At 43.3% G+C, this 26628-nt stretch overlaps 2 protein-coding genes across 3 annotated transcripts in view; one reads left to right on the top strand and one right to left on the bottom strand.

Annotated features, from left to right (window-relative positions):
* Window positions 1-1384, top strand: part of Capn2 (calpain 2) — a 50494-nt gene extending 49110 nt beyond the window's left edge. Inside the window, exon 21 of the mRNA XM_050142879.1 lies at window positions 354-1384. Within this exon, the coding sequence (XP_049998836.1) occupies window positions 354-377 (24 nt within the window). The 3' untranslated portion in view covers window positions 378-1384. The remainder of the gene's footprint in view (window positions 1-353) is intronic.
* A 4584-nt stretch (window positions 1385-5968) lies between these two features.
* Tp53bp2 (tumor protein p53 binding protein 2) overlaps window positions 5969-26628 on the bottom strand; it is a 49752-nt gene continuing 29092 nt past the window's right edge. For both annotated transcript variants that reach the window (XM_050142915.1, XM_050142914.1), the window contains 13 exons: window positions 26448-26622; window positions 25638-25819; window positions 25117-25281; window positions 24561-24789; window positions 22939-23046; window positions 22473-22621; window positions 20749-21211; window positions 18261-19039; window positions 15524-15661; window positions 14603-14736; window positions 11707-11873; window positions 9306-9505; window positions 5969-6668 (listed from right to left, as the gene is read on the bottom strand). In XM_050142915.1, the coding sequence (XP_049998872.1) occupies window positions 6627-6668; window positions 9306-9505; window positions 11707-11873; window positions 14603-14736; window positions 15524-15661; window positions 18261-19039; window positions 20749-21211; window positions 22473-22621; window positions 22939-23046; window positions 24561-24789; window positions 25117-25281; window positions 25638-25819; window positions 26448-26622 (2931 nt within the window). In that variant the 3' untranslated portion in view covers window positions 5969-6626. The remainder of the gene's footprint in view (window positions 6669-9305; window positions 9506-11706; window positions 11874-14602; window positions 14737-15523; window positions 15662-18260; window positions 19040-20748; window positions 21212-22472; window positions 22622-22938; window positions 23047-24560; window positions 24790-25116; window positions 25282-25637; window positions 25820-26447; window positions 26623-26628) is intronic.

Below are 26628 nucleotides of genomic sequence, written 5' to 3'. Positions count from 1 at the left end.
TCTGCCTGACTCTGCCTCCCTAGTACTAGAACTCAAGGTACACACCACCCCAACCCCTAATCAAACCTCTGATGTGGCATGTGAGGGAAGGTATGAAAAGGCTGGTTCATACCGTATTTGAATGTCACCCTTTGTATGTTAAGCACCATGACAGCCACCAGTTCAAATAGCACAAATTATCAAACTGCTCAACTAGACTCCGGAAGTCAGATAGAATGAACTGCTAGGGCACTGAGGTTCTAGTCCCTGGTACGTTTCCAGGCTCAACCGTCTTCCAGCATAACGCAAAGCCACCTAAAAAGCCTTTCATTTTAACGACGGTCCCTGAATAACTCGTTCTTTTCTTCACACAGTGGCTGAGTTTTTCAGTACTCTGAAGTTACGTGCCTGAAGACTTCTAATGGAAGAAAACAGCCAATGCCTAAACTCCCAAACACTTTATATCTGGACCTTGAACTTAAGGGAACATTTACTTAAATGGATACCTGAAGAATATAACCGTCTGAGATAGATGAATTTTCACATATCAAAGATTTGCATATCATTAAACCAAATGTAAATGAATTGTATAACCCTTGATAAGCTCGAAGAAAGCTTTATGTCTGTAAATAGTATGCACTTTTTACTTCTACACATTTTCCTGTTCATAGCAATATTAAATTAGGAAGGAACGCAGAGAGGCTAAACGACTAACTGAGCAATCAATCTCAGGCCACAAGGCCTTGGTGGGAATATTTAAAGAAATGTTTTAAGTTTTAAAACGCAGCGGTGACATCTGCCACAGCAGCCCAGGGACTGCCACTTGCTCTGAGCAAACTGGGGGATGGGATGATGTATCCTGAAGTAGTTTGATGGAGACATCTAAAACACCCAGGACCCAGCAGTGGTGGCACACCCTGCAAATGGGAGTCTCAGACAGAGGCCAACCTGGGCTATCTAGCAAGACCCTGTCTCAAAAACTAAATTGGGGAAAAAAAAGCATGCTTCCATTATTTGATTCTAACAAAAGATCGCTTTTCTACAGTGTCACGAACAGCCAGCCATTCTCAAACTCAAGTCCTTGACCATATTTGGCCTTACACAGTTGAGTCTCACAAACAGTAGGTAGTGACAGCGACTGTAGCAGTGTATCAGAGCCAGGTGTCCCGTTTGCAAGATCGCGTTAAAGGACAAACACGCTGTACGCCGTCGGCTGCCTCGACCTTATGTACTTCACTAACCCAGGGACTGTGCCTAGAGCTGGCGAGGACAGAGCTCAGAAGGTCTCAAAACAAACAAGCTGGCTTCTTGATCGTGGGGAAAATGCTGGCAACATTGTAAGCATATTGCCTTATCTCCTTCCAAATGTACTGTTAATAAAGTTGCCAATGCAGTCTCACACACACACCTTGGTTTTCTTCCAAGCAATGGCCCCCGTGGGAGGGTTTATGAGCACACAGGGTTACAGCTGGGCTCTACTTAAAAACAGGTCTGCTGCTCTGAACATTCAAATACTAAGAAAACACCTTACCTATAATTAAACTATGGAACTATACAATGTTTTAACACTCTCAGAAGTTCTGCTCATTCGACCAAAAAGGGCAAGTCCTAATTTCACCTGCTTGTTGCTCTCTATCATTGCTGGCTCCAGCTCCCACAGGATGAGGAGCCAGCAGGGGAGCTAAGAAAACCTGAATATTAAATCATGAACCTAGGATTATGGCTGTCACTGGTGATGTTTGAAGAATAATAAAATGGGAAAGAAAGATGATTTGGTAAGGAAATGCTACCTATACTTTCATGGAAAGCTTAGTGGATAGATTTTTTTTCAGGGGCAGGTGATATATAACAGGGCTTCATATAGTCCAGACAGATCTGGAACTATGTAGCCAACACTGGCCTCAAACTCCTGATTCTCCTGCCTGTACATCCACAGTGAGAATTCCAGCCTCATGTTAAGTAGTAGACGGATTCTCAAATGCAGCTAGAGTGGGCCAGGAAAGCTAAGAGATTGGAGAGGACGATTATGGAGCAAACTCAGGCCCCGGGTATGAGCATCCTCTGTTCAGAGCTGGGGCTTTCAGGATAGAGAGAAATTGCTTGTCTCAGGACTACAGGTGACAAAGGTAGTAGAGGTGGGGGACTGAGACGGGATAGGAACGAGGAAGGTGATCAAATGTTTGAAACAGGAGACTAGGAGATCCAGCTGGGAAGGGGCGGGAGTGAGGGCAGGGGTCCTGTCTTAATAAGTTGAGAGAGGAGGGTCTCAGTTTAGGTGTAGGATGGGGGCAGGAGAATTGGCCACTCCCAAATGGCAGGCACCATGCAGCCAGCCCCTCCTACCGCATTTTAATCTCAAGGGCTGACCCTATGGCCAACTGTACTCTTGGTTGTAATGAGGAAGGCAAGGAGAGACCAGTTTCAGTGCCCAGAACCCCATGGCAGCCTTAGATGTAACCCTATTACAACGCTTCTGTAGCTCCAGTTCTGGGGGATCTGATGCCCTCTTCTGACCTCCACAGGCATGGCATGCAGTAGTGCACTGGTATACAAGCAAGCAAAACCATCATATACATAAAAGTCTAGAAACAAAAACTGGGCGGTGGCCATTTTACAGGGAAGAAATAAACTCCGAAGCTTTTTGACCCCATCGCAATTATCCTAACCTATACCTCACCACAAACCTCTGCCCTGAACTGCAAGCCCAGACCTATATGGGCCCTCTGGGGAGTGAGCACACATCTATCTCTTCAGTGTTTGTCACAGCTCCTCTGCGGCACATTCTAGTCGCACGCCTGCCCAACCCTGCTCTGTCCTTCCCCTAGGGTCATTGTTCTAAGCTGCCCCCCTATATCCACTTCTTTGTTCCCCAAATCATGTCTCCACCTGGTACCATCTAGTTAACCAACAGCCTATCTGTCTTCTAACAAGGCTAAATACCAGTTACCCCCAGATGCCAACTCTAGAACACCTCCAGTTCACCCCCACCAGCCTCGGCTGCCTTTATTTCCTACTTCCTCTGCCCTGAGACCACATTCCCTAGTGTCCTTCTGTCTGTTGCTCTGTCAACTAGGAGTCCAGCCACGTGACACCTCCTCCTACTAAGACTTCGTGGCCTATTATATCAAAGTTTACACTCTCCTCTAACATGGCCCACTGCCTGCCCATGGCTTCCTTCTGCCTCGTTTTGCAAAGTCCTGCAAATTCTGCTGCTAGAATAACCACAGCAGCAATATAGGGAACTGAAAAGCAGCCCGTGTTAAACACTAAATCTTTTGATAAATTAGGAATTTTATAGTTCCTAATTAACAATGGCAAGCAAGCAACAGAACACAGAATTGCTTCCAGCATGCTCCCAATTATGCAATAAAAATCCAAGGACAAGACCACAAAAATATACATATATAATATATATACATATATATGTATATATATGATATATATATATATATATATATATATATATATATATATACCAGTGTCGCTACAATGTCCAGTGCCTCACTCTAAGCAAGAATTCCTCGACAGAAGCTGTCTTCAGGGACTGATCAGAAGGGCAGGGCAGGGATGTGGAGACACGGGAATGTCGCAGGCCCAGGCTTCATCATCATAGCTTGGACTAACTTTAGGCCCCTGAACCTTGCCCTCCTCTGTGTCACACTTCCATCTGGTGACTAATAGATAAACATTGGAGTCTATGAACCTAAAATCTAAGAATGTCATCTGATACATGAGACCTATAGGAGAGATTCCTTATCTTGCTGTAACTGCCTCTCTGATGTGCCCACCGATTTCTTTTTAAATTGCTTTGATTTAGGACTTTCTCTGCTCTTCTTCTATAAAGCTCCGTGAAACTGCTTCTGTGTGGGAACACGGAGCTGCAGAAACCTGTCTCCGTGATTCCTGGGTCTTGGTCACTGAAATTGGCTCTATAACGAACTATCTCTTATTCCCTTGGAAGCTGTGTTTTTTGAGTCAAGAACCTTTTTGTATACTTTCAAATATTACCCCCAAGAAACTCTATTTTAATAATAAAACAGGTTTTAAAAAACTCCAAAGAGAATTCTTAGGATAAAACAGTGGAAAGGTACCTTTGGTGGGCCTAGCCAAGGTGTGCTGTCAAGAGATAACACCACACAACAGATCAAATCCAAGAGGTTTACTGGGAGAGAAGGAGAGAGTCTGGGAGTGGGGACATGAGAGAAAGACAGACAAAAAGACAGGAAGACAGAGGAACAAGACAGAGACTGATCTGGGGTGCCTGGGGCCTTTAAGAGGGTACATGTCCCTAGGCAACTCTATACAACTAATAGTGGGTGTGGAAATGCGTTGCACCTGGTGGGGGTGCCAAATTTATAAGAATAAAAACAAATGGTAAGACTAAAGAATATGCCTCAGGATCTAATCTGCATGGGAAGTAGAAAAAGGCAAGACCTCCTGAGTAAATTGGGACCATGGGAACCATGGGAGAGGGCTGAAGGGGAGGGGAGAGGCAGCAAGGGAGCAGAGAAAAATGTAGAGCTCAATAAAATCAATAACAATAAAATATATGCCTCAGTCCTTGTTGGCTCCCTCTCCTAATTTCCACGTTTCCCTAGATTCACACAACTCTTCAGCTTTCTCTACAGCACATTCATGGCTTCTCTCAACTCCTTCGGCTTCATTGCATGAACTAGGAGAACAGGTCTTACGCGGGTCAGCTGCCTTGTGCGAGAATCCACGTCCTAATCATTTCTTACGGTAGAATCTCATACGAATAATCTCAGTGATTAACACAAATACCCATTATCCCACACCTGCACAGACTGGGGTCCAGCAAGTTTCACTAGTGCAGCCCACCCCCAGCTGTGGAATCATCTCTAGACAGATCAGCTTGCCTAGCGGGATGCATTCGGGTCCATATGGCTACAAGCCTGCGGTTTTGTCTCCTTGCAGGTTTTCAGTACAGGGTTTTTCTTAGTTTCTATACTTTCTGGCTCATGACCCTTCATCTTCAAAAATATCCCAAGTCTGGCTAACCACACCTCTGTCTCAGGATCCTGCCTCCTCTTCTGCCCTTTTCAAGGGCTCATGTGATTACCCTGGAGCCACCAGCATAATCCAAGCCGATCTCACCGTGTTAGCTGATTAAGGAATTAAGTCTGAAAAGTCCTAGGATCTGTGCCAGAGTCACAAACTGGGGAAGGGAGGCCTCTGGGTTTAGAATTTTGCCTGCTATGCATAATCTCCATATTTAATTAATGGTATCATTCTGGTTTTCATATACTTACCTTGTTAGAATTCGGCTGTAAATGTCTAGAGAAAGTAACTACTGGTTTTGCATCTGTATCTTCTATTAGTCCACTAAGCAATATGGGTTCTAAAACAGCTCCTTGTTTGGCAGTAAAATCAAATTTAAAAAATCAATGTCTATAAGTTTATGAAGGGGAAAAGAAACAAGAGCACTGAAACACGCAGCAGAGGTAGCAGGTCTGCTACTATGGCCTCCAAGATCTTCCTTTAAATTACAAAGCGAAGGGCTGGAGAGATAGCTCAGTGGTTGAGCGCTTCCTGCTCTTTCAGACCAGAGTTCAGATCCCATCACCAACATCAGGTGGTTCACAAAACATTTTAACACCAGCTCCAAGGGATGATACCTCTCCCAGCCTCCGCGGATGAGTATCTCTCTCTCTCTCTCTCTCTCTCTCTCTCTCTCTCTCTCTCTCTCTCTCTCTCTCTCTCTCTCNTCTCCCCCCCCCCCCCCCTCCCTTCCTCCCTTCCTCGCCCCCCCCCCCAAAGTAAAGTATTCTAGCCAGGCAGATTTGTGAACTGCAAAGCTGTGTGATTGAGAATTAAGAACTGCTTCTCAACCACACGGCTGTGAGGAACTCTTACACGGTTCACACATCAGGTCAAGCAGTTCATTATTCCTCAGCTGTGCAGGACAGAGCCCACCGGTTTGTGACAGATCACCAAAGATGTTTACAAAATTAAAAGGAAAACTGGTAAGTGGCTTAGAGACATAAAGTTTAATTTTATTACAATCATTTTTAAAATCAGCTATGATCTTGACAAATACGGGCAAATCTATAACAAATCTCTAATTTCCAAGATACAAAAAGACAATAAATATAGATTCAAATTCAACCTAAAAACAAGTTCTAAATCTAATTTAGATTAGGTAGTGTAGTTTAGTTTAAGTATTTCAAATATATGCATAAGTCTTAAAATGCTCCAGGAACTCATACAATAGTTACTGTTCACTGACAATACACAAGTGTGCGGCGCTGGGGACTTCCAAAGCCTGCTGGTGCTGGGGACGGGCAGCTGGAGATGGTGCCTAATGGCACTGGTCCTTCCTGGCAGAAGACTTGTATGGGAACAGTGCCAAAAACACGTAACCAGGACAAGAAGCTGATTTCCCACAGCCCAATGAATGGAAAAGACAGGATCGCTGCTGCCTCTCTGTGAGCCACACGGAGCCCTCTGCCCTCTGACTCAGCACCTCCCTTCCTGCCGCGGATGTCCTCTGCTAGGGCTGACGTCTTCGATCCTTCATTTTCTCCCAGGACACATTCTTCATTGCTTTCAAGCTATGAGTCTTTTGAAATTTTTTCCAAAACAAGTCATAGTACTTCTAGCTTATTAAGTCTTCAGTAACTCAAGTTTCAGGCCAAGCTCCTTTGTCTTGGTTTAATTCTTGGGTAGAGCTGCAAGAGAGTTTTAAAAAAATATTTACAAACGCCACATGTATGGAAGTTCTAGAGCATTTCAATAAAGGCAGGAAGGAGTGTGACACACTCAGGAAAGCAGTGAGCTGTGGAAGCACGCTGGCTGCCTGATACACAAGCGCTCACACCCAGCACTGGTCACACGGGCTACTCGCTGAGAGACCTGTGAACGTCACCAGGGTCCTTAAGCTGCAACAGTACCACGGAGCAGGGACATGGAACTCCAGGCAGTAACTCAACTACAAAGCAGCCAGGGGCGCCAAACTGCCGGTGACCGCTGGGAACAGCTGGGCGCTCCAGGTCTGGAATGCCTTACGACAGGATAAAAAGTCCTTTTTTAAAAGCAGGGGCTCTCAAGGTAGCCCAGGCTAGCCTTACAATCCTCTTGCCCCAGTCTCCTAAGTGCTGGGACCACAGATGTAAACCACACTTCTTCAACCTTATTTACAGGGTCATGACAGTCTGGGTGAACCCTGAGTATATCAGAAATGAAATGTCTCAGTCAGCAAACACAGGGAAGCCAGGTGAAATGCTCTGGAATTCTGTTGGCTGTGCGTTCCATAACAAGGGTGAAGAGAGGCTATGTGAGGGTCACATTATATTTCAACTATCAGACTACAGGAATCCTCCCCCTTCTTCCTCCCAGGGACAAGGAAGCTTTCAAAAGGGTGGTGTGGTTATCTAAGAGTTAACTTCAATTGAGAAGACATTTACTAATGCACTTCCCAGATTCATGGCTGAGCCTGGCTAAAATTTGGTATTGTTCAATCCCTTTTTTTCTAAATACCAAAAGATACTTAAACATGATATGTAAAGCACATGTCTACAGAAGAAACTGCCAGAGAACCAAGAGTATCTAAGTTTAGGACCAGAATTACAATCTTCCTCCCAGCCTGTTACTTCAGAACCTTCTGAGAACAGTCTCTGAGCAACTTCCTCCCCTTGAGAATAATCCTCCATCTCATTAACCAGGGCACTTTGCTACTAGGGAATTAAACTTACAAAGACTTCTGTTGTATAACACGGGAATCATAGCTAAAAATGTGCATATTAATTGAAAATTGGTTAACAGACTTTATTTTCATCACCAAATAAGAAGATAGCTATGTAAGGTTTTACATGTTAGCCTGACTTAGTCATTTTATAAATATAAACCTGTTATTTCAAGTTGGATTAGGGACTGGGAACATAGGAGCTGGCAAGACAGTTTGGCAGGTAAGGATACTGGCTGCCGAGCTCAATCTCTGAACTCCCGAACTGTCTTCTGACCTTCACACACTGTGGCACATGCATAAAGACACACAGTAAATGTTTTTAAAATCCTTAGAAGCCATGTTATATACCACAAATATGCACACCTAGTTATCAAGTTACAACAGGTGAGCTCGGTAGCCGAGACTTATCTGTAAACCTAGCACTTAGAAGACAGAAGGACTGAGGGTTTGAAGCTAGCCTCAGCTACTTAGCAAGACCGTCTCATCCCTTCCCCCACAAAAACAGGAGGAGGTGGGGCTCATCTAAGCATGGTGTTTGAACAAGTATAATACCAGCACTTGAAAGACGAAGGCATGATGGAGCCGTGCAGATGGCTCAGCAGGTGACTTCACAACAAATGCTGCTCTCTGGAAAGCAGCAGTTAAGGTACAGGAATGACTTAAAATGGACACTGGACAGGCGATCACAGGAAAGGGAGAGTCGCTGTCAGAATCCAGAATGCCAGGTCCCTGGGCCAAAATCACTTGGAACACCCAAGCAGAGGAACCTTAGCAGGCAGGTGTGATGCTGGAGAAGCCTCCCAAAGGATCTATGTGACAGACCTTGTCTAACTGATGCCTCACATGGACTCCCTGTACTGTGTGCACAGCGAGCTCACAGGCCTCTCTAGCCTTTCTCACCACCACTTATCCAGAACAGAAATGTTCCAACTGGATCAGCAGAAATGTAGAACCCAGTGCCTGTAACCTACACGACACCTGCATACGTCACCTCCATCCTTCTTTCCCAGTCCTTCCCAACAGCAGATCCACAAGACCTTCAACCTACCTATACTATTTCTCTTTCTTTTATACACACAACATATCTCTGTGCACAGGCCACAAAGAAGAATACCCAAGTCCATCAAAGAGCTTATTCTTGATTTTCCTACTTCTGTTTCCCAAGTGCTGGAGATATGGACAAGACCTATGGCACCTGGCTTAAACCTATGAAAGAGCCCAGTGCAAAAATCTTAAGATCCCATTACTCTAGCTTTCCAACCTATTAATATTTTCCTAAGAATAATCAGGTGTACTGTAGATGTAGCCGTGAGTCTAAATCAAGAGCAGCAGAAATTTAAGCTTTGTGTGTTTAAAAAATTTTATGATCACATGTGCAGCGAGCAGGGATCAGGTCCCTGAGAACTAGAGTTTATAGATGGTTGAGAGCTGCCATGTGGGGGCTGAGAACTGAATCTGGGTCCTCTGCAAGAGCAGCCAGTGCTCCCAACTGCTGCGCCATCTCTCCAGCTCAGTGCCGTGTCTTATTAACAAAGGGCAGTAAACTGCACTGGATCTACACAGTTCATGTGAAGCTCTACTTTACCACACACGAAACATGGTCCATGTTGGAGTGACTTACTCCTAACAGGTTGCGTGGAACATATCCTTCCTTGTCGTTAAGGCGGGCCCACCACCACTCAATCTCGTCCTCATCTTCTCTGCGGATGACAGTCATGCAATCTCCTTCTCTCATGAGCAGCTCATCTTCATTCTGGGGCTCATAGTCCCACAGTGCGTAAATGACTCCTTTGTTCATTATGCCCATTTTCTCCTGAACTCCTACAACAGAGACAAAAGGAAGAGAGCACATGGTTTTACCACTCAGATTACACTCCTCAAAAGAACTTTAGACTCTATAAAAGAAATGGGAAAAGGATACTCGCTAGAACGTCAGAACTACTACATTAAGCATTCAAGAAATAAATGTTCCAGCGTGGGAGAGAAACTGGAAGGCCTGCAGTGTTTATAGAACATAGAAAGACACCATAATACAAGGCCAAAGACAGGCACCTCCTAGGCATCTCAAAAGCTTGCCTTCCCCAGAGAGGAAGCCTTCTGCTGGCCCAGCATCTAAAAGAAAACCCTGTCTCAATCCATGATATTAAGAAAAGAAACGACAGGCTCGTCAGCTTTTGGCCTACTTCTAAGCATAATGACCAAGGAGCTGTGCAATTCAGTCTTCAGACACCCAGAGCAAACCAGAAAACTTCCAAAGAGCTCTACAGCAATTCCTAGTAATTTTAAGAACAAGGATAACATCGTGTGTTAGAACACAGAATATAGCAGTTTAGGTAAGATAGAAAAGTCTATATACACGGAAAATCAGAATTCTGGATGTTGGAATCTACAAACAGGGCAAGAGAAAATTCTCAAAAGGCCATTTCCCAGGAGTTACTTAATGACTGTGAGTTAGGTTCGACTTCTCATTCTGTACCCTAAAGGTGAAAGGCGGCAGGCTACAGAACCTAGACACCTGACACCACAGGAGGACAGCAGAAGAAGGGGAGTGGGGGCATAGCAACAAAGTTTACAGCAAGCCAGTTCATTTTCATTTACCTTTATGTCTTAAAAATACAAGAAAATATCTGCTTGACTTTTGAACATATTTTTAAACTCTGAGCACCTAACAATTAGTAAGCAGCCTAGTACAACTAACATATCAATTAATAACCAGCACATGCTGTATCTCTTGCTCTGGGCAAAGCAAAACAAAGCAAACAAACAAAACCCCAAAGAAATGAAATTAAAATGTTCTTTTCCAAAAGACAATAAAACCTTTTTAAATAACATGAAAAACAGGACAGGACAAAAGTTGGTAGTGTCGCTTGGTGGGAAATCATTCGTGAAGTTTTGGCGGAGGCTACTCCTTTGTTTCCTGGCCACCCAGACTCCCAAAATAATCACACAGAAATCTGTATTAATTGCAATACTGTTTGGCCAATAGCTTAAGTGTATTTTTAGCTCTTATATCCTAAACCAACCCATATCTATTAATCTGTGCATCACCACAAGGTCATGGCCTACTGGTAAGGTTCTAACATCTGTCTCATTGTAACATGAAAAGAGGAGGTGATGTATGCTGTGAATATGTTTTATTGCCATTGGTTAATAAATCAGCCAATGGCTTAACAGAGTAAAGCCAGACTAAAAGAGATGGAGAGAGAGAGAGAGAGAGAGAGAGAGAGAGAGAGAGAGAGAGAGAGAGAGAAAGGCAGAGTCAGAGAGACACCATGTAGCCACCAGAGGAGAAAGCCACCAGCCAGAACCTTGCCAGTAGGCCAGGAGCCTCATGGTAAAATACCTACGACCTGAAATAGACAGACACCAAGGAACATGGCCAGGCCGAGAGAGCAAAGGCCTATGCCTTTAATCTCTGGGAACTTTGTGAACAATTGGTAGGAAGCCTTTGAGAGTTTGGGCAAACTAGCCTCTTGAGACCTCCTGATTTTCTGTCTTCTCTTAAGCCAAAATGAACAGAAGAATGTACTGCAACTGCTAAATCCTACAAATTTAAAAAAAAAAAAACCCTACATAAAAGACAATCAACATATATCCGTCTCGGCTTCACTTCCATTTTTCTCTCAACAGAGATCTGTATTTAGGTACAGCCCTAACAGGACATGTTTTGACAGAGATCAAAATCATAAACTCAAAACATGAAACAAAAACAAACTCCAGAACATGTGTTGTCTTTATCTTTTAAATCTCATTTACAGCAAGCTACAATTCACTAAATGCTAAAGCCATAATAGAGGGTCTTCTGAACGCACACCAGTAATCAGCTGTAGCTGAAGATGTCTCTGACAGTAGCTTTTTCTGGGCAATGCATGGAAGCTGTATCGTATCTGTTCCCTAGGCGATCCTATTCTCAGAATTATGTAGAGCAAATAATAAAACACTTCCTGAGCTTTGAGTATTCCCTAGGGACAAAGGGGTAATGGATACAGCAGCCAACACATGTGACGGCACTGGCTACATACCATAGAGGAACTGGGAGCACTGAGTGTAGCCTTCCTCCATCTCTTCACACTTGTCTGCAGCCGTCTGCATGTCACTGTAGGTCATCGCAAACACGGCTGCTCCCGACTCCACCAAGAACTTACACACTTGGACATTGTTGCAGGAGGCAGCACAATGCAATGGGGTCCTGTGAAGTAAACACAGCACTGGCTAGAAATGAGTCTCCAAGCTCAACAATCTCCACTTGGTAAATTATCCGTGAAGAAAGTTCCTCAGTCTCTTACCTCTGAGCCTCACAAATGGCTTTTAAAACCAGTTCAATCGAGACAGATGACTGCACCCATAAAAGAATTACAGCTGCAAAGGAAAGTGCCTAACACAATGGAGCACAGTGGGGCTAGGAGCTCAGTGCTAGTGGGAAGAATCAAGGAATAAAGTCTGCAGTGATCTAAAATGAACAGCATCAAGCGGATTTGATTCTGTCTGGATTCCCTGGTCTTATAATCATTTCCTATTTAAATTTTAATTTTTTTATGGCCTGCATGTATATAAGTGCACCTCTTGTGTGCCTGGTGCCCACAGAAGCCAGAAGAGGATGTCAGATTCCCAGGAACTGGAGTTCCATAGAGATGGTTGTGAATTACAATGTGGATGCCGGGAATAGAACCCAGGTTCTCTGAAGAACAGCAGCGCACTTAACCACTGAGCCATTTCTCTAGGCCTGAAACCTGATCATTTCTTTCAGGGTTAAAACCTAAGTCTTTAAACTATAGCCTGAATGATAGTATTTATTTCTTCTCATGGCCAACTTTCCAGGAATCAAACTGCACACACAGACTCCCTACAATATTTTTAAAACTCACAGTAAACTTTGACTCTGTCAATTCAACTCTAAGTAGAAAAGTGACTGTAATAAACTGTAGAGATGATTCCAGTAAATACAGTTCTAATACAGTGACTGTAACACATACATACATGCACACACATAATTCAATCTATTCTAGGCAAAAGGTATAATGAACATTAATATTATAGAAAAAATGTGCCATCTCAAATCTCCAAACTTAAATAATTGGCTTAAGAATATTATGAATCAGTCTCTGAAAAAGCATAATATTTCTTTTCCTCATTCAGTCTGGTTCCCTTGGATATGCTTTTCTGCTTGTTCTCTCTTTGTCGCCCCCCGCCTCATTCTACCCCCTTCTAACTATAGATGCTGGGAGTCCTGGTGCCCCACTCGTGCCAGACAAGTGCTTCACAACTGTGCTGCACCTCACCTGTGATCTGGGTGAAAGGTTTGCTTTCATTTATTGACAGACAAGATCTCACCATATGGCCTTGGCTGGCTTTGCACTTAGGGATCCACCTGCTTCTGCCTCCTGAATGCTAGGATTACAGGCTTATGTCACCACTACAGCTGGATATAGCTTTTAAAAAAAGAAATTCATACCCTTCATACTTCTGAATACTATTGTTACTATTTTGGTGAATATGACTACAGACTTTTGTGTGTGCACACATGTACAGTATATATTTGAGTGCATGCTTTTGTGCACATTGTGTTTTTGTGCACATATGAGTGCATGCCAATGTCAAAGGTCAGTTAGGTATCTTCCTCTATCAATGGAATCTTCCTTCTACTTTGAGACAGGGTTGTCCTCTGAGTCTAAGCTCACCAACTAACTGGCTATGCTAGCTGGCCAGTGACCTCAAGGATCTGCCTGTCCCTGACTGCCCAGACTAGAGTCACAGACCTGGGAACTCAAACTTAGGGCTCACACTTGCAGGGCAGGCACTTTTCCTAACACATTGTCTCCCCAGCCTCATGTTATTCAGATTTGTCTTCAATGCTAGTTTCTAAAAGTAAAAAACTAATACAATCTAAAGTCTCAAACAAGAATAATACGATACAGTAAAAATTTGCTCATGCTAAACCAAAGTGTGTGTATGTGTGTGTATTTATATACACACACAAATATATGCATACATACATCAAAGTATGCAAAAGAGTTCAGGGGCTAGAGGAGCTGCATGTACGGAGCACTGCTTAAGCAGGTGCATACAAGGTTCTGAATTTAATATGCAGGGAGCCCCCTACTTATACAAAATGGAAGGAACTATATTAAAATCTTAATGTTGGTTACTTGTAGATTATGGAGGTACAGGTTGTTTCCCTCTTATTTTTCTGTTTTGTTTATTTTTCCGTAGTGGACATATATTACTCATATTTTTTAAATGCAATCATAATACTTCTCCAAGTATTATCTGTAACAATACAAATATCTAACAAAAAGGAACATATGATCACACAGTCATTTGAAATGATAGGTTAATTCAAATTTTTGATTTATACACACATGCATCTGATATTATAATATTAAAAGAAAAAAACAAAATTAAAGTATTTAAATAAATATGAGGTTAAATTGTAACATTTTCAGTCCTCTATTGTTTCTCTATAGAAGAGCTTTGCTCCTCCTATGCTTCCCTCTGTGAAGTATCGAGCTAGATGAGCAGCCTGATGGGCTCTGCACTGTTTCCCTTGTCCCTCTGCAATGTGACTCATCACTCTGTCCAGAGTATGCACACTGTATAGGCCACCTACCCAGTGGTCACATGGCGACCTCCTGACCGGTCCCCATGCTCCAGTGATTGTGATCTAGTAGACAGTATTTTAACTCCGTGGCCTCAAAGCACAGAGCAGGGATGCTGGCAGGTTTATTGCAGTATACTATTAAAATTTTAAACTTCTTTTGCTTCCAGAAACTGAACAGAATGGCTACTCCAAGAGGACACAGTAACTCCAGACAGCACAAGGACAGCACGTGAAGAATGTATGCTGACATGTTTCCAGGCATTCCAACAGCACTACAACGCTTCTACAACTGGTTTACTGGTGTTTACAGCAAAACTTACCATCCGTCGCTATCTGCTGCGTTCACATTCACACCAAACTGTACCAGGAACTTCACGATTTCTGTGTGGCCTGCACACACAGCATTATGAAGAGCTGTGATGCCCTCATCATTCGGTAGGCTTGGGTCTTCAACCTGTCACACCAATAAAAAGGGTGAGAGAGTCACTCCAACTTCACGCCACATCAACTGTCATTACTAACTTCTTAGGATCAAGAAAATAGAAACTTTGCTGACATTTTAAAAATCATAACTGAAACATAGGGGAGCCAAAAAAACTATCAAGTCCCAGAAATAGGACAGACCGCACAGCCAAATTAAGTAAGTACTTACTTACTATAAGAAGGTTTTGTTTAAAATCAGCATCAGAAACAATATCCTTAGAGTTAGTTACCCTTGTTCTTCCTTCCAATTCCCACCACAAACTGGTTTCTAACTAGACATCCTATTTGCTCTGAGAAGTTACACAAGTTCAACTAAGAATATTTTAAAGGAGTTGGGCATGGGGGCAATTCCAGTACTCATGAAGTTGAGGTAGGAGAGTCATGTATTTGAGGCTTACATACCAAGACCCTATCTCAAAAAAACAAAACAAAACAAAAAAAATTAATAGGTTTCTGAGTAGAGACCACAACTATAACTCAATACTATCGAGTACAAATTCATACACAACAATTTTCAGGAAGACATGTTCTTATCCCTACCAAAGAAGACATATGCTACAATATTTCAAGTGCAAACTGAACTCCTCCATTATCAAAACCTTAGTTACACTCTCAAAATAACACAGCCTTTTTTAGAGCATGCTTAGTACTTCTCTCCATAACTCCGTAGTCCTAAAAAAGAAAGTTTAAAAACAGGATTTCCCTATAGTAGCTTCTATTTTGAGCTTTAAAATAAGATACAAAGTTATGAAACTTACCTCATAGATAATTCTCTGTACAAGGTCAAATTCTCCCTCCAAAGATGAATCTAGGAGCAAAGCAAGAGGGTTGAATTTCACCCTCATTCCATGAGCAATCCTCTCAGAGCCAGTTTTACGCAAGTTTGTCCTTTTGCCCTGTAAAGGAAATGTGTGGGAAGTTAAGAGAGCAACAAGAGTAGGGGCGGCACTCGGCTGAATTAGTGAAAAGGACTCCTGTGTGGGATCCATCCATCCATCCATCCATCCATCCATCCATCCATCCAGAGATGGTCTCACCACTTAGCTCAGGCTGGCCTGGAACTTGCCATGTGGCCCAGGCTGACTTTTATTTGCAATCTTCCTGCCTCGGTGTCCCGAGCCCTGGGATCACAGGAGTGTGCCGTTGATGCCTCTCCGTGGAACTCAGAGTAAACTAAACTTGGTGGCACACTGGGGACCACAACTAGACAGGGATTAGTGTCTCTAAATCACTTATCTAGTGGTGTAACGTAGAGTCTCACGCTTAAACTGGGCAATACTCAGAATCGTAACAACTCACATACACAAGTGATTATTTACTCAATTCTCATTAAAAATCAAATCACCCTTATCGCACAGAAAAAATGCACATGAAATCAGCAGGATCAGAATTTGAACCTAGGTAAGTAAGCCCTTCCTCTTAAATATGTCAGAACACAGCCCTTCCTAAGACACAAGCAAACTTAGGCTACATAATGAAGACTGTTAGTTATAACTAGATACACTGAGGAGAGCTGTACCTCGTAAATGAGTACTCATGTTAGTAAGTCAGGCTTTAGAGAGGCATTTTAAAAATGAGATCTAATGTTCTGTGAAACAGGATTTACATACACACACCAGACTTCTTAAATTACATTTATTTGGGGCTGGAGAGATGGCTCAGCTGTTCTTCCAAAGAAGCCAGGTTCAACTCCCTGTACCCACAAGGCAGCTCACAACTGTCTGTAACTCCAGTTCCAGGGGATCTGACATTCTCACACAAACATACATGCAGGCAAACACCAATGCATACAAAATACAAATAACTAATTTAAGTTACATTCATTTCTGCATGTACGTGTGTGCATGTACATACTCATGTGTAATGGTGCATGTGTGGAAGCCAGAGTCAGTTCTCTCTGTCCACAATGTGTGTCCCAGAAATAGAACTCAGATTGTTGAGCTTAGTGACAAGTGCCTTTCTTTGCCCACTGAGTCAACCTACTGGTCCCCTTTTTCATTTTTACCTGAGATATGAAGAGGCAGAGCTTTGAAAAACATTCCGTGATAGGCATTATATCTCACAGAGGGAGAGGCTAAAGTGTGAGACAAGATTAAGTAGTCTAACTCTCTGCTGTCAGTCCCCCGTCTTTTCGGATGCTAAAGTGACCAGCTACCTATTTCACAGAGCAAGCACCTAGCCACCTACTTTCAAAGAAACATATTCAATCAGGGTATCTGTGAAAGGGCAGTCATTTTCTAGGAAGAAAATAACAATCTTCCAAAGGAAGTACAGTGATATAAAATATTTGGGCTCAGATATACAAATCCATTTAAACAATCATCCAGACATGCCGTTTTGACTGTACTGTGTTTTCAATTCACAACTCAGCACTCTATTTTGTTTACACTTAAGGAATCAAAAATGATTTTCAACCAAACAATAGAAAAGCAGACGGCACACACTGTGGTATTCTCTCCCGCCTATTTCAAAGGGACATGATACATTTCCAAAATAATCTTAATATTGGAAGAAGTGCAGAAGGCACTCCCAGGCCAGAAACATAGCTCTGGAAGAACTTGATGCTAGAGAAAGAGGAGTCAAGAGACTGTGGTACTTTCTAAGGCTTTCCAAACAACACTGACAGGAAGACGAGGCCAGAGAGCCTGCTCTCTCCTGCTCCCACTCTCCCCAAACCTTTTAACTTTATCACTGTTTCAGACTCAACCCAACATTTCACTAAAAATAAGTTTCAAGAGGCTGGAGAACTGGTCAGTGGTTAAGAGCATTGGCTGTTCTTGCAGAAAACGCTGGTTCGATTCTCAGCACCCACAGGCATCTGTAACTCCAGTTCCAGGGGATCTGGCACTCTTCTGGATTCCGTGGACATTAGGCAAGCATTCAATGCACATTTTACAGGTAAGCAAAACACTCCTGTACAGAAAGTAAAATCTTCGTTTCACTGCTAGAAAAATCAGAGCCTGGAAAGCAGTGGCACAGCCAATGAGAAGCTGTACTAGCTGCAGAGTGCAGAGTATGAAACCAGGTGTTTCCAAGCCACTGTTGCTTCCCTGCCGTGCCTTCAGCTAGAGAAAGATCAATGGTGGCCTTTGCAGTTTCCTTTATAAAGTGCACGCGCGCGCGCGCACACACACACACACACACACACACACACACACATGCCAAAACATAGCAGTGTTTCTCATAATTAATGTTACAGCAGATATAACTCCCACCGAGGATGATTTGGTGGCAAAGGTCTATATCTCAGCTATTCCAGAGGCAAAAGGTCTGTCTTGGCAACTGAGACTCTCTCAAAATAAAAAGAGAATTGAATATGTAGTTATATATGGTTCAGGATTAATGAGTCCCAGTTCTGTCAAAAACCAAAACTACAAAGATCCACTTCCTGCCACGGAACCGTAAGATAAAAAAGCAAACCGGAGAAGAACACAGCCGGCATGAGCACGGCGAGGAAAGGTCTCCTAAACGAACATGGGACACTAAATTACCTACCGGAGGCAAAGACACCTGCCCAGTGATTTCAGGTGGGCGCATGCGTGCAGCGTCTTCTTCAGACCCCTCTGGCTCCCCACTCGGATATGGAGGGGGAGGGTACGGTGGGTATTCTTCTAGGTACACTTCGAGTAAATGGGGGGCCTCTGGGTTTGTGCCTTCTGTGTTATTCTGGAGACCTGGACTGCTGTCTGTGACTCCTTCAGGCACATAGTCAAGGCCTGGAGGAGGAGCTGGCACGCCACTGCTCTCTGGACTGGCACTCTCCACACCCTCTGGAGACAGTGGTTCAGGAGCTACAGCACCCACTTCCTTCTCTGGCTCCACATGTAAATATGGATTTGGGATGTCTACTGGGCTGTCCGTGTTGACAGTCACGGAGCTCGGCGACTTTGTTGGGTATGCTGGGACTGAGATGGTCTCCATGGCAGCTATGGTGGTCCTCTGATATAAGAGTTTCTGGATATTTGGCCCATTAGGGCCCTCTGGCTCTGTTATGGAGCTGCGCTTCTTTAATGGCCTTGGTGCATTGGACAGTTTCTTCCGTAGGGCTTCTAAGTCAGCATCGCTCTGGTTTCGGTAAGGATTAGACAAGAAAGGCAGTAATTTCGTTGGGCTGAGTGGTCGAGGAATCCTTTCATTTTCATGGCTCTCATGAACTGAAGAAGCAGGCTCTGCCTCGGGTTCTGGACTGCCAGGCTTGCCCTGGTTACAAGAATAAATGTTCTCCGGGTGCTGCTGTGGATTCTGAGTAGCAGCTATCACAGGCTTGCCATATACTAATCGGGGAAGACAGGAAGGAAAAGGCCCACTTAGTGCTAGCTAAACAAAACTGGTGAGACACAGCTAATGGTAAGTGAAGTCTCTTCGTTCAGAGCTACCACATTATTCCCCTAACATATACCTAATTTCTTAAAATAACAAAGACAAAGCAAGGATTTCATCTTTGCATAATAAGCTATACTCTAAAACCAACATGTTCACTGATTATAATATGCACCATGAAACAGTAAAAAGGAAAAGTGTGGCCAATTATAAGAAACCATGGGCTGTGGCGTGGCATCAGTGAAAACTGGCAATGTCTATGTATCCAGACTAAGTCAGAGCATAATCTACCCATCTTACACACTACTCAAATATAGATCAATATGAGAAATCATACTCAGCTCACAAAACTGAGAACTACTTGTCTTTCCCAAAAACATTCTCCTGAAGCACTCCAATTATGTCAAAATGACCTGATTTCCACATTATTATATTAGCAATATTTACCAAGGATTAATAAAAAGACTAAGAGGCAGCATATACGCTGATACATTAATATCTGTTATGAAAGCTTTGAACCACAATTGTATGCTTACTTCACAACTAAAAAGACATTTTCAATCAATTAAATCATGGCCAGTTGTATCCTGGCCTTATAACATAACCAACAAGTCAGAAAAAAAACACAAACATTCAGACTGCACATGTTTAACACAAACTCATTTTATTATGCTTTCATATTTACTTAGTGGTGCTATCCTCACTAGAACAACTTAAAACACAAGAGAATGTTGCTTTTAAAAATCAAGAGACAATGTAACTGTCCCACCCTCTGCGTACCAAGAATAGTGGATCAACAGTAGAGGTGCGGCCTTCCGCACCATCTAACACCTGTGACTCGGTCATCCCCACATCAGCAAGTTCCTTCAGGACTGAGAGCCAACTCATCTGGGAGGTCAGTTCTCAACTGTCAACTTGCCACAACCTAGAATCACCTTTGAAGAGGGCCGCAATGGAGGAACTCTAGATCAGGTTGGCTGTGGGCATGGCTGTGGAGATTCTGATAGTAAACTGACGTGGGAAGGCCCAGCCTGCTGTGCACAGCTATTCCCTAGGTAGAGGTCTGAACTACGTAAGACAGAAGAAAGTGAGAACAAGGAGGCAGCGTGGGTTTAGTCATTTCTCACCACTCTTAACTGTGAATACAATGTGACCAGCTGACTTCTCCAAAACGATAAACTATAACCTGGAATTACAAGCCAAATAAAAGTTTTCCTCCTCCTCTGCCTTTCGTGGGTTTCTATCATAGTGGTAGATACAAAGCTAGGACGTCATGCAGTGTCTGCAGGAGCTGCTACAGCAGCTGACATGTGACAGCACGCCACTCAACTCCCAAGTGACCAGAGCCACAGCCGAAATTCTTACAACAGCTTCAGCCTAAGAGACTGGTATTTTATTGTCTGTTGGCAGCTCGGCATAGGACTTAAGCCCAAAATCTACACAAGTAAGAATCTCACCAGTCAAGGGTTAGGTGAGATGGCTGTGTAAAGTTCTAACCACGCAAGCCTGACCACCTGAGTTCTATCTCTGGAACTCCTTATGGAAGGAGAGAACTGACTTCCAAAAACTGACCTCTGACCTTTACATATGCACTGGCACATGTGTTTGTGGAGCACATGCTCTCCTCTTCCCCCATAAAAAATACAAACAAATAGAACCTTACCACTTGAAAAGTGGGGGCCTCTGGGGTGTGTCTTGGTCAAAGCGCTCTGCACAGCCTGCTGGAAGTTTTTTCCTGGCGCCTGATGCTGGGTGTACATGGAATAGATTGAGCTCGCTGCCACCGTCTGGGGTTTTCGGAAGGCGGGAGGGAAGGTGTCCTTGGAAGGCTGGGGTGTAAAGGGCCGGACCGCAGCAGCAGGTGGACTTTCTTGTTTAGATCCTGGAGAGAGGACTTGGTCTTGGCCACCTGAAGGTGCACCTGGAGATAGCAGCACCCTTGGCTGCGGCCCTGCTGGCTTGAGCTTGGCTCCCATGGACTGAACAGCCATTGGCAACTGCTGAGGATTTCCATCTGGCTTCATGTCAGAAGCTGACTGACTCGTTTGTCCAAAATAAGGCAAGTTAATCTGTTTTGGCTTTGTAGGAACGGGAGGTGGAACTTTAGCCACATTTTTATTTGCAGCCTGTAACACATATGCAAACACACAGAGCAAGGTGGTGAAAATACTGTACAAAATTATACAGACACCCAGTCAGCTCACTCCACATAAGCACACACACCAGCTCGCAGGACTCTAGCCAGCTCAAGGGCTAAAGCAGTTGCCACACCACAGGTGGACTGGAGTTTGGACGCAATGCTGAGTGGGAAGGCACCCATAATTCCAGCCTGCAATGTCTACAGCCAGCTCTGGGTATGACTGAGAGGCCCTACTTCAAAGAATGAGGAAAAAAATCCCAGCATCAACCTTGGACCTCTGAGACACCATGGGAACATATGCACTTACACATGTGAACATGCATACACACATATATATATATACTCCTGCACACTAGATACATACTCATTAAAAAGTAGACAAAATATTGCTTCTACATTTTAAAATTATTAAAGCTTTAAATCAAATTAATAAGGGACTTACAGTGAGGTACTTGGATTCCTCCCCATGACTTCCTACATAGTTTTGCTTCCTAGCTGGACAGAACTCTTTACTGCCACTTTTCATATCCATGGATGACATCAGTCCATAAAGAACATTCTGTTCATCAGAGGGGCATACAATCTAACTGTAACCCCATCCTTTGGCAGGCTAAGGCAGGAGGATCACAAGTTTGAGGTCAGAGTAAAACCAAGTCTCAAAAAACCATTCCAAAACAAGCAATCCCAGACTTGTATGCAATGCAGAACACTTGAAAAACCACCTAACTTGCAGCATTCACCCATAGGTTCACACACCCTAATTTAAAGACCCTAACAGTCACTGAGGATTGGCCACCGTGTCTTTGACATAGCTTGGCTCTAGATTTCCTCATGGGTGTTGCTGTTTTCATTCTTTGAGACAGGATTTTACTCTTCAAATCTGAGGCAACCCTCTGCTTAGCATCTCCAGTGTTGGGGCTAAGTCATGAGCCACCATGTTCACAAATTAGATTTCAAAGGATTAAAATACCTGGGCAATATGAATATTTCTTCTTCATTGTACTTACACACCAGAGAATCACAAAAACCTGTGACCCAGAAGCAAATATGCAACCATTCCCAAGGAGGGAGTGCACCGTCATCTCTAAACAACAGAAACGAAAACAATGGACTTCTATTTTATTTCCTGATGTTCCAGATACTGTATTTCTTCTGCTCTACCTCACAGGCAATATTTTAAAATCTTTTCTCTAAAAATGCACAAGAGAAACCCATTAAATGGTAATGACTGAGATAGCGCTAGATACCTGAGCATCCCGCAAGATGTCCTCACTGCTCTGGTTCTTCCTCAGCGTACCAAAGGAGGGTGGGGCAGCGCACTGGTCCACTGAGTCCAACATGGAAAAGGGACGCACTTTCTTCTCTTTCTCCCTCAGCGAAATCTCCCCATCATCAACTGAAGGCAAAGAAAAACCCCACTTTGATATTAAAATGCTTGGAATAAAACTACTTTTCATCCATTTTTTTTCTCCTAGATCTCTCTGAACACTGTTCCCACTGAGTGCTTTCATATTTATTGTAAGCTGGTTAAAAAACAAAACAATTACAAAAACAAAATATTACAATGCTAATATCTTAGTTCTTCAGTTAAGCAATCACATAAATGAACTGCCCCAGCCTTAAAACAAAAACCAAAAACAAGTACCTAAAAAAAGTATAAAATACCCTGTAGAGCAAAGCACAGTGCTCAAGAGTGGCACAAAGAAAGCTCACCTTGGTCCAGGGCATTCCCCGTGCACTGGGGCACAGAAGAGCCTTGGCTGGATAAGAGGTCTGCATGGGAAGGGTTCCAATCAGGGCCAACTGGGTGAGTTTTAGAGCCTGGAACGCAGAAAGCAGCACAAGTCACTCACATTCTAAAGACCTCTCCCTGGTCCAGGTGACTTTGCCGCTGCGACCTTTAACCTCTAAAACAAGCTTCACAGCGTGGGCGCACAGTCGCCTAGCACTTATTTACAAAACACCTGTGTTAGATTTCATTTCTCCTTTCAGATTTTCCACCTTATATAAGCAGTTTAAAAATCAGTCAAAGCATTGGCTGTTGGTGGCTCACGCCACCCAGCTCTTGGGAGGGAGAGGCAGGTGGGTCTCTGAGTTCAAGGCCAGCCTGGTCAGCAAAGCCAGATCCAGGACACAGCCACAGCTGTTCCACAGAGAGGACCTGACTTGAGAAACTTTAAAAAAATGAAAAAAAAAATTGGCCAAAGCAAAGCAAAGTTTGCCTGATCCAGAGAACCAGAAAAGGCCTAGTTCAGTATCCCTGATGGTGTAAGGAAGCATTACCATCACCTAGAAGGCAGTTTCCAGCACAGCAGATGGATCTCACAAAGAAGGCCTCAGTGATGGACTGGTAAACGCATGCCATGAACTCCAGCCAGCTGTCACTATTTAGGATATTCATGATTTTTCTATACTGGTATCTAAATTTCAAATGCCAGCCAGGAATGGTGGCACATGCTTTTAATCTCAGAACTCAGAAGGCAGATGCAGATGGATCTCTGTGAGTTCAAGGCTAGTCTGGTCTATAAATATTGAGAGCCCACCTCAAAAGCAGTAACTATAATATTTACTCTAAACTATGAAGTATTAATGCTCCATAGTAATAATTATGGCAAAACAACAAATAATTTAAAAATTGTGATTTTTTTTCATGTAACAATAGTGAGAAGAAGAAAAAAACAATGGTTATTTGAATGATAAGAATGTTTAGACCCTGCACCTCCTAAACTCTATCTTTCCATTATGAAATTCTGGCTTGCACCTCTCCATGTACCTGACAACGACACAGAATCCAAAAGCAAGGGGGCCTCTGCTCCGCCCACTTTTCAGCTCCAGGTGTTCACTCTTAACCTAAAATCTGTCAGCAGGCAATGCTCACGCTTAAGAGCTCATGAACCCTCACCACTGTCCCCGAGAGGATTCACAACTCGCCTCTGCAAAACTGCCATTACTGATATGTGTATACAGTCTCTTCGCACAGTATGAAAGATCTCATTAAAATATCAGATCAAAATTCCCTTCAGAACAAGAGGTATTTTCTTTTCTGAGATAATGCCCCATTGTATAGGCCCAGTTTGTCTTCAAAACACAATCCTCCTGCTTCAACCTCTGCAGAAGTGTTGGACTTAAGGGTGAATACCCACATCCATTCAGCAAGGACATTTCTGAAATAACTCCGATTTTATCCTTAGTGGAACAAGATTGGTTAAAATCACTAGGCAAGAATTAAAGGAATCTGAGATTTTAGAAGTGGGTAACATGAAAACACCACGACTGGAGAACACACGGTTGGGGGAGAGCTAACTGTGAAAGGACCTGAGATAGTCCACTTTTACCTTTACTCTGCAAAGCAGCCCCAGACATCATATTGGGCAGCGTCTGCATCTTCATTGGCCCCTCTGCTGACTGCATGACCAGAGAACCATCGGGCAGGGCTGGCTTCACCAGCAGCTCGGGTCTGGAGGGCATCCGTGGCATAGTAGACGACTGGATGTACGGACCTACAGCAGCCACACGGCTTGGGGCTGACACTGCTTGCTGGGGAAGATTTCCATCAGGTGAAACCTTAGTTAAAAAGCACACATCTTTTAATATTACATGTTTTACTAGATGACCAATTCAGAAAAGAACGAAAATTTCAGATTGAGCAGTTTCAGAATTTAGCCAGAGTCTATAAAAAATGTCCCAAAGGAAATACTCCACAATAAACTCTCATACAACCTTGCTTCAAGTCTCAGAGAGAGAAGCTAAGCACAAGTAAGAACAAAAGGTAGAGGAACAGATCACCTTTCGCAGACTCAACACTGTACTGTCCTCTAGAGAACAGCTGTCAGGATTCTGAGAAGCCGCTCCCCCTCGCCAGGCCCGCACCCAGACAGCCCCCTCACTCACCGGGAGATTTTCTTTCTGCTGCAGCGCTGCCTTCTTCTTCCACAGCCGGTCCCTGAGCTCATTGACTCGCTTATCCATGACTGCCACTTCTGAATTGCGCTTGTTCAAACACTCCCTCTGTTGTTGCAGCTTGGCATTCTGCTCTTGGTTCAGCTTGTTTCTTAACTGAACAAAACAGGAAGGAAACACAAAGATAACCATGGAAAAGAAAGAAAAGCACCTCCAAGAGGCAATCACATGGTTAACTATTACATAATTTCTAAAAATGTAAGGTGCTTGCTTCCACCTCTCTGCACACCTCACCTCCTGGTTTAAACTTAAGCAACATTTGTGCGTGACCACTGGCTGCGGTTATACCTCAAATTTCCTGTTTGAGCATCTTAAAGTTTATTCTGGATTCCTGGGGTTAGGCCTCCCACTTCCACCCACCAGCTAAAGTCCAAAAGTTACGGTCATCTCTACCGCCAGCTTGTGTTTCTGGGTGGAGCTCGCACTGCACCGAGACAGTGGCTGCGGCATACCTGCAGCTCCTTGTAGAGACGGTCGAGTTCAGCCACGGCTGACTGGTTGTCATGGTGGCCATCGATCCTGCCGTTCTTAAGCATCTCTAGCTGCCTCGTAAGTTCCTCCACTTTTGACACAGCCAGAACTAGCTCCCTCTGTTTCTGCTGGAACAAGCTATTCATCTGTTCAATTTCCTCCACTAGAATAGAGAGAATGACCACGGTTGAAAATAAAAATAAGAACAAACTTGCCAGGCAACCAAGCTTTATAATGAACTTTCTAATAAGCAGAGAACTCTTTGAGAACGTCCAAGGACCAACCTACTTTTAGAAGCAACAGAAATCACTAAACGGCATTACAGTCTAAAATCAGACATTTGAGACTCTGAAGAATTTATACAATGAATAAAGTAAACATTAAACTCTAAATTTTGGAAATCAAATTTCTTCAGAACTTTTGCTCTCAACGTTATAATGGTACAATGGAGCAACTGAATCACTAAAAGTTTAATTATTAATAATACGGCAATTTAACAACTAGAGGTACCATATAAACAAAAATCCTTATCTTCATCAAACTCTTGATCAAGAAATTTACAAAAAAATATAATTTAAAATGTAATTTTAAAACTACCTAAAACATTCAATGCTAACTTCAACTAAAAGGAATTTGCAACATCAAAATTACAGGGAAACACTTTCTTAAAAAATTCTTTTAAATACAAACACTTATTCTCACTACAAAGTCCACATAAACGTCCCGTGCTGCTCGCGCTATGCCAGAACAGCTTCAAATTTGGCCTCCACTGTGCACTGTGAGCCGCGTACCCAGCTTCCCGTTGCTCAGCCTCTTCTGCTCCACGTGGCCCTTCAGCGCTCTCACTTTCTTCAACTTGGCTTCCTGACTGTCGGCTATTTCTCTGAGCCTCTTAAGTTTCTCCTGCTCAGCAGCTTGTTGCTGTTGACGCTGATCTTGTTGTTTTAAAAACTTTAAGCGTTGCTCCTAAAG

This window comes from Alexandromys fortis, unplaced genomic scaffold, assembly GCF_014885135.2.
Source record: "Alexandromys fortis isolate MF-2015 unplaced genomic scaffold, M_Fortis_MF-2015_v1.1 scaffold_51, whole genome shotgun sequence".
NCBI classification, from domain to species: domain Eukaryota; kingdom Metazoa; phylum Chordata; class Mammalia; order Rodentia; family Cricetidae; genus Alexandromys; species Alexandromys fortis.
Note: the sequence above shows the minus strand (reverse complement) of the source record. Positions and strands in the feature narration are given on the sequence as shown.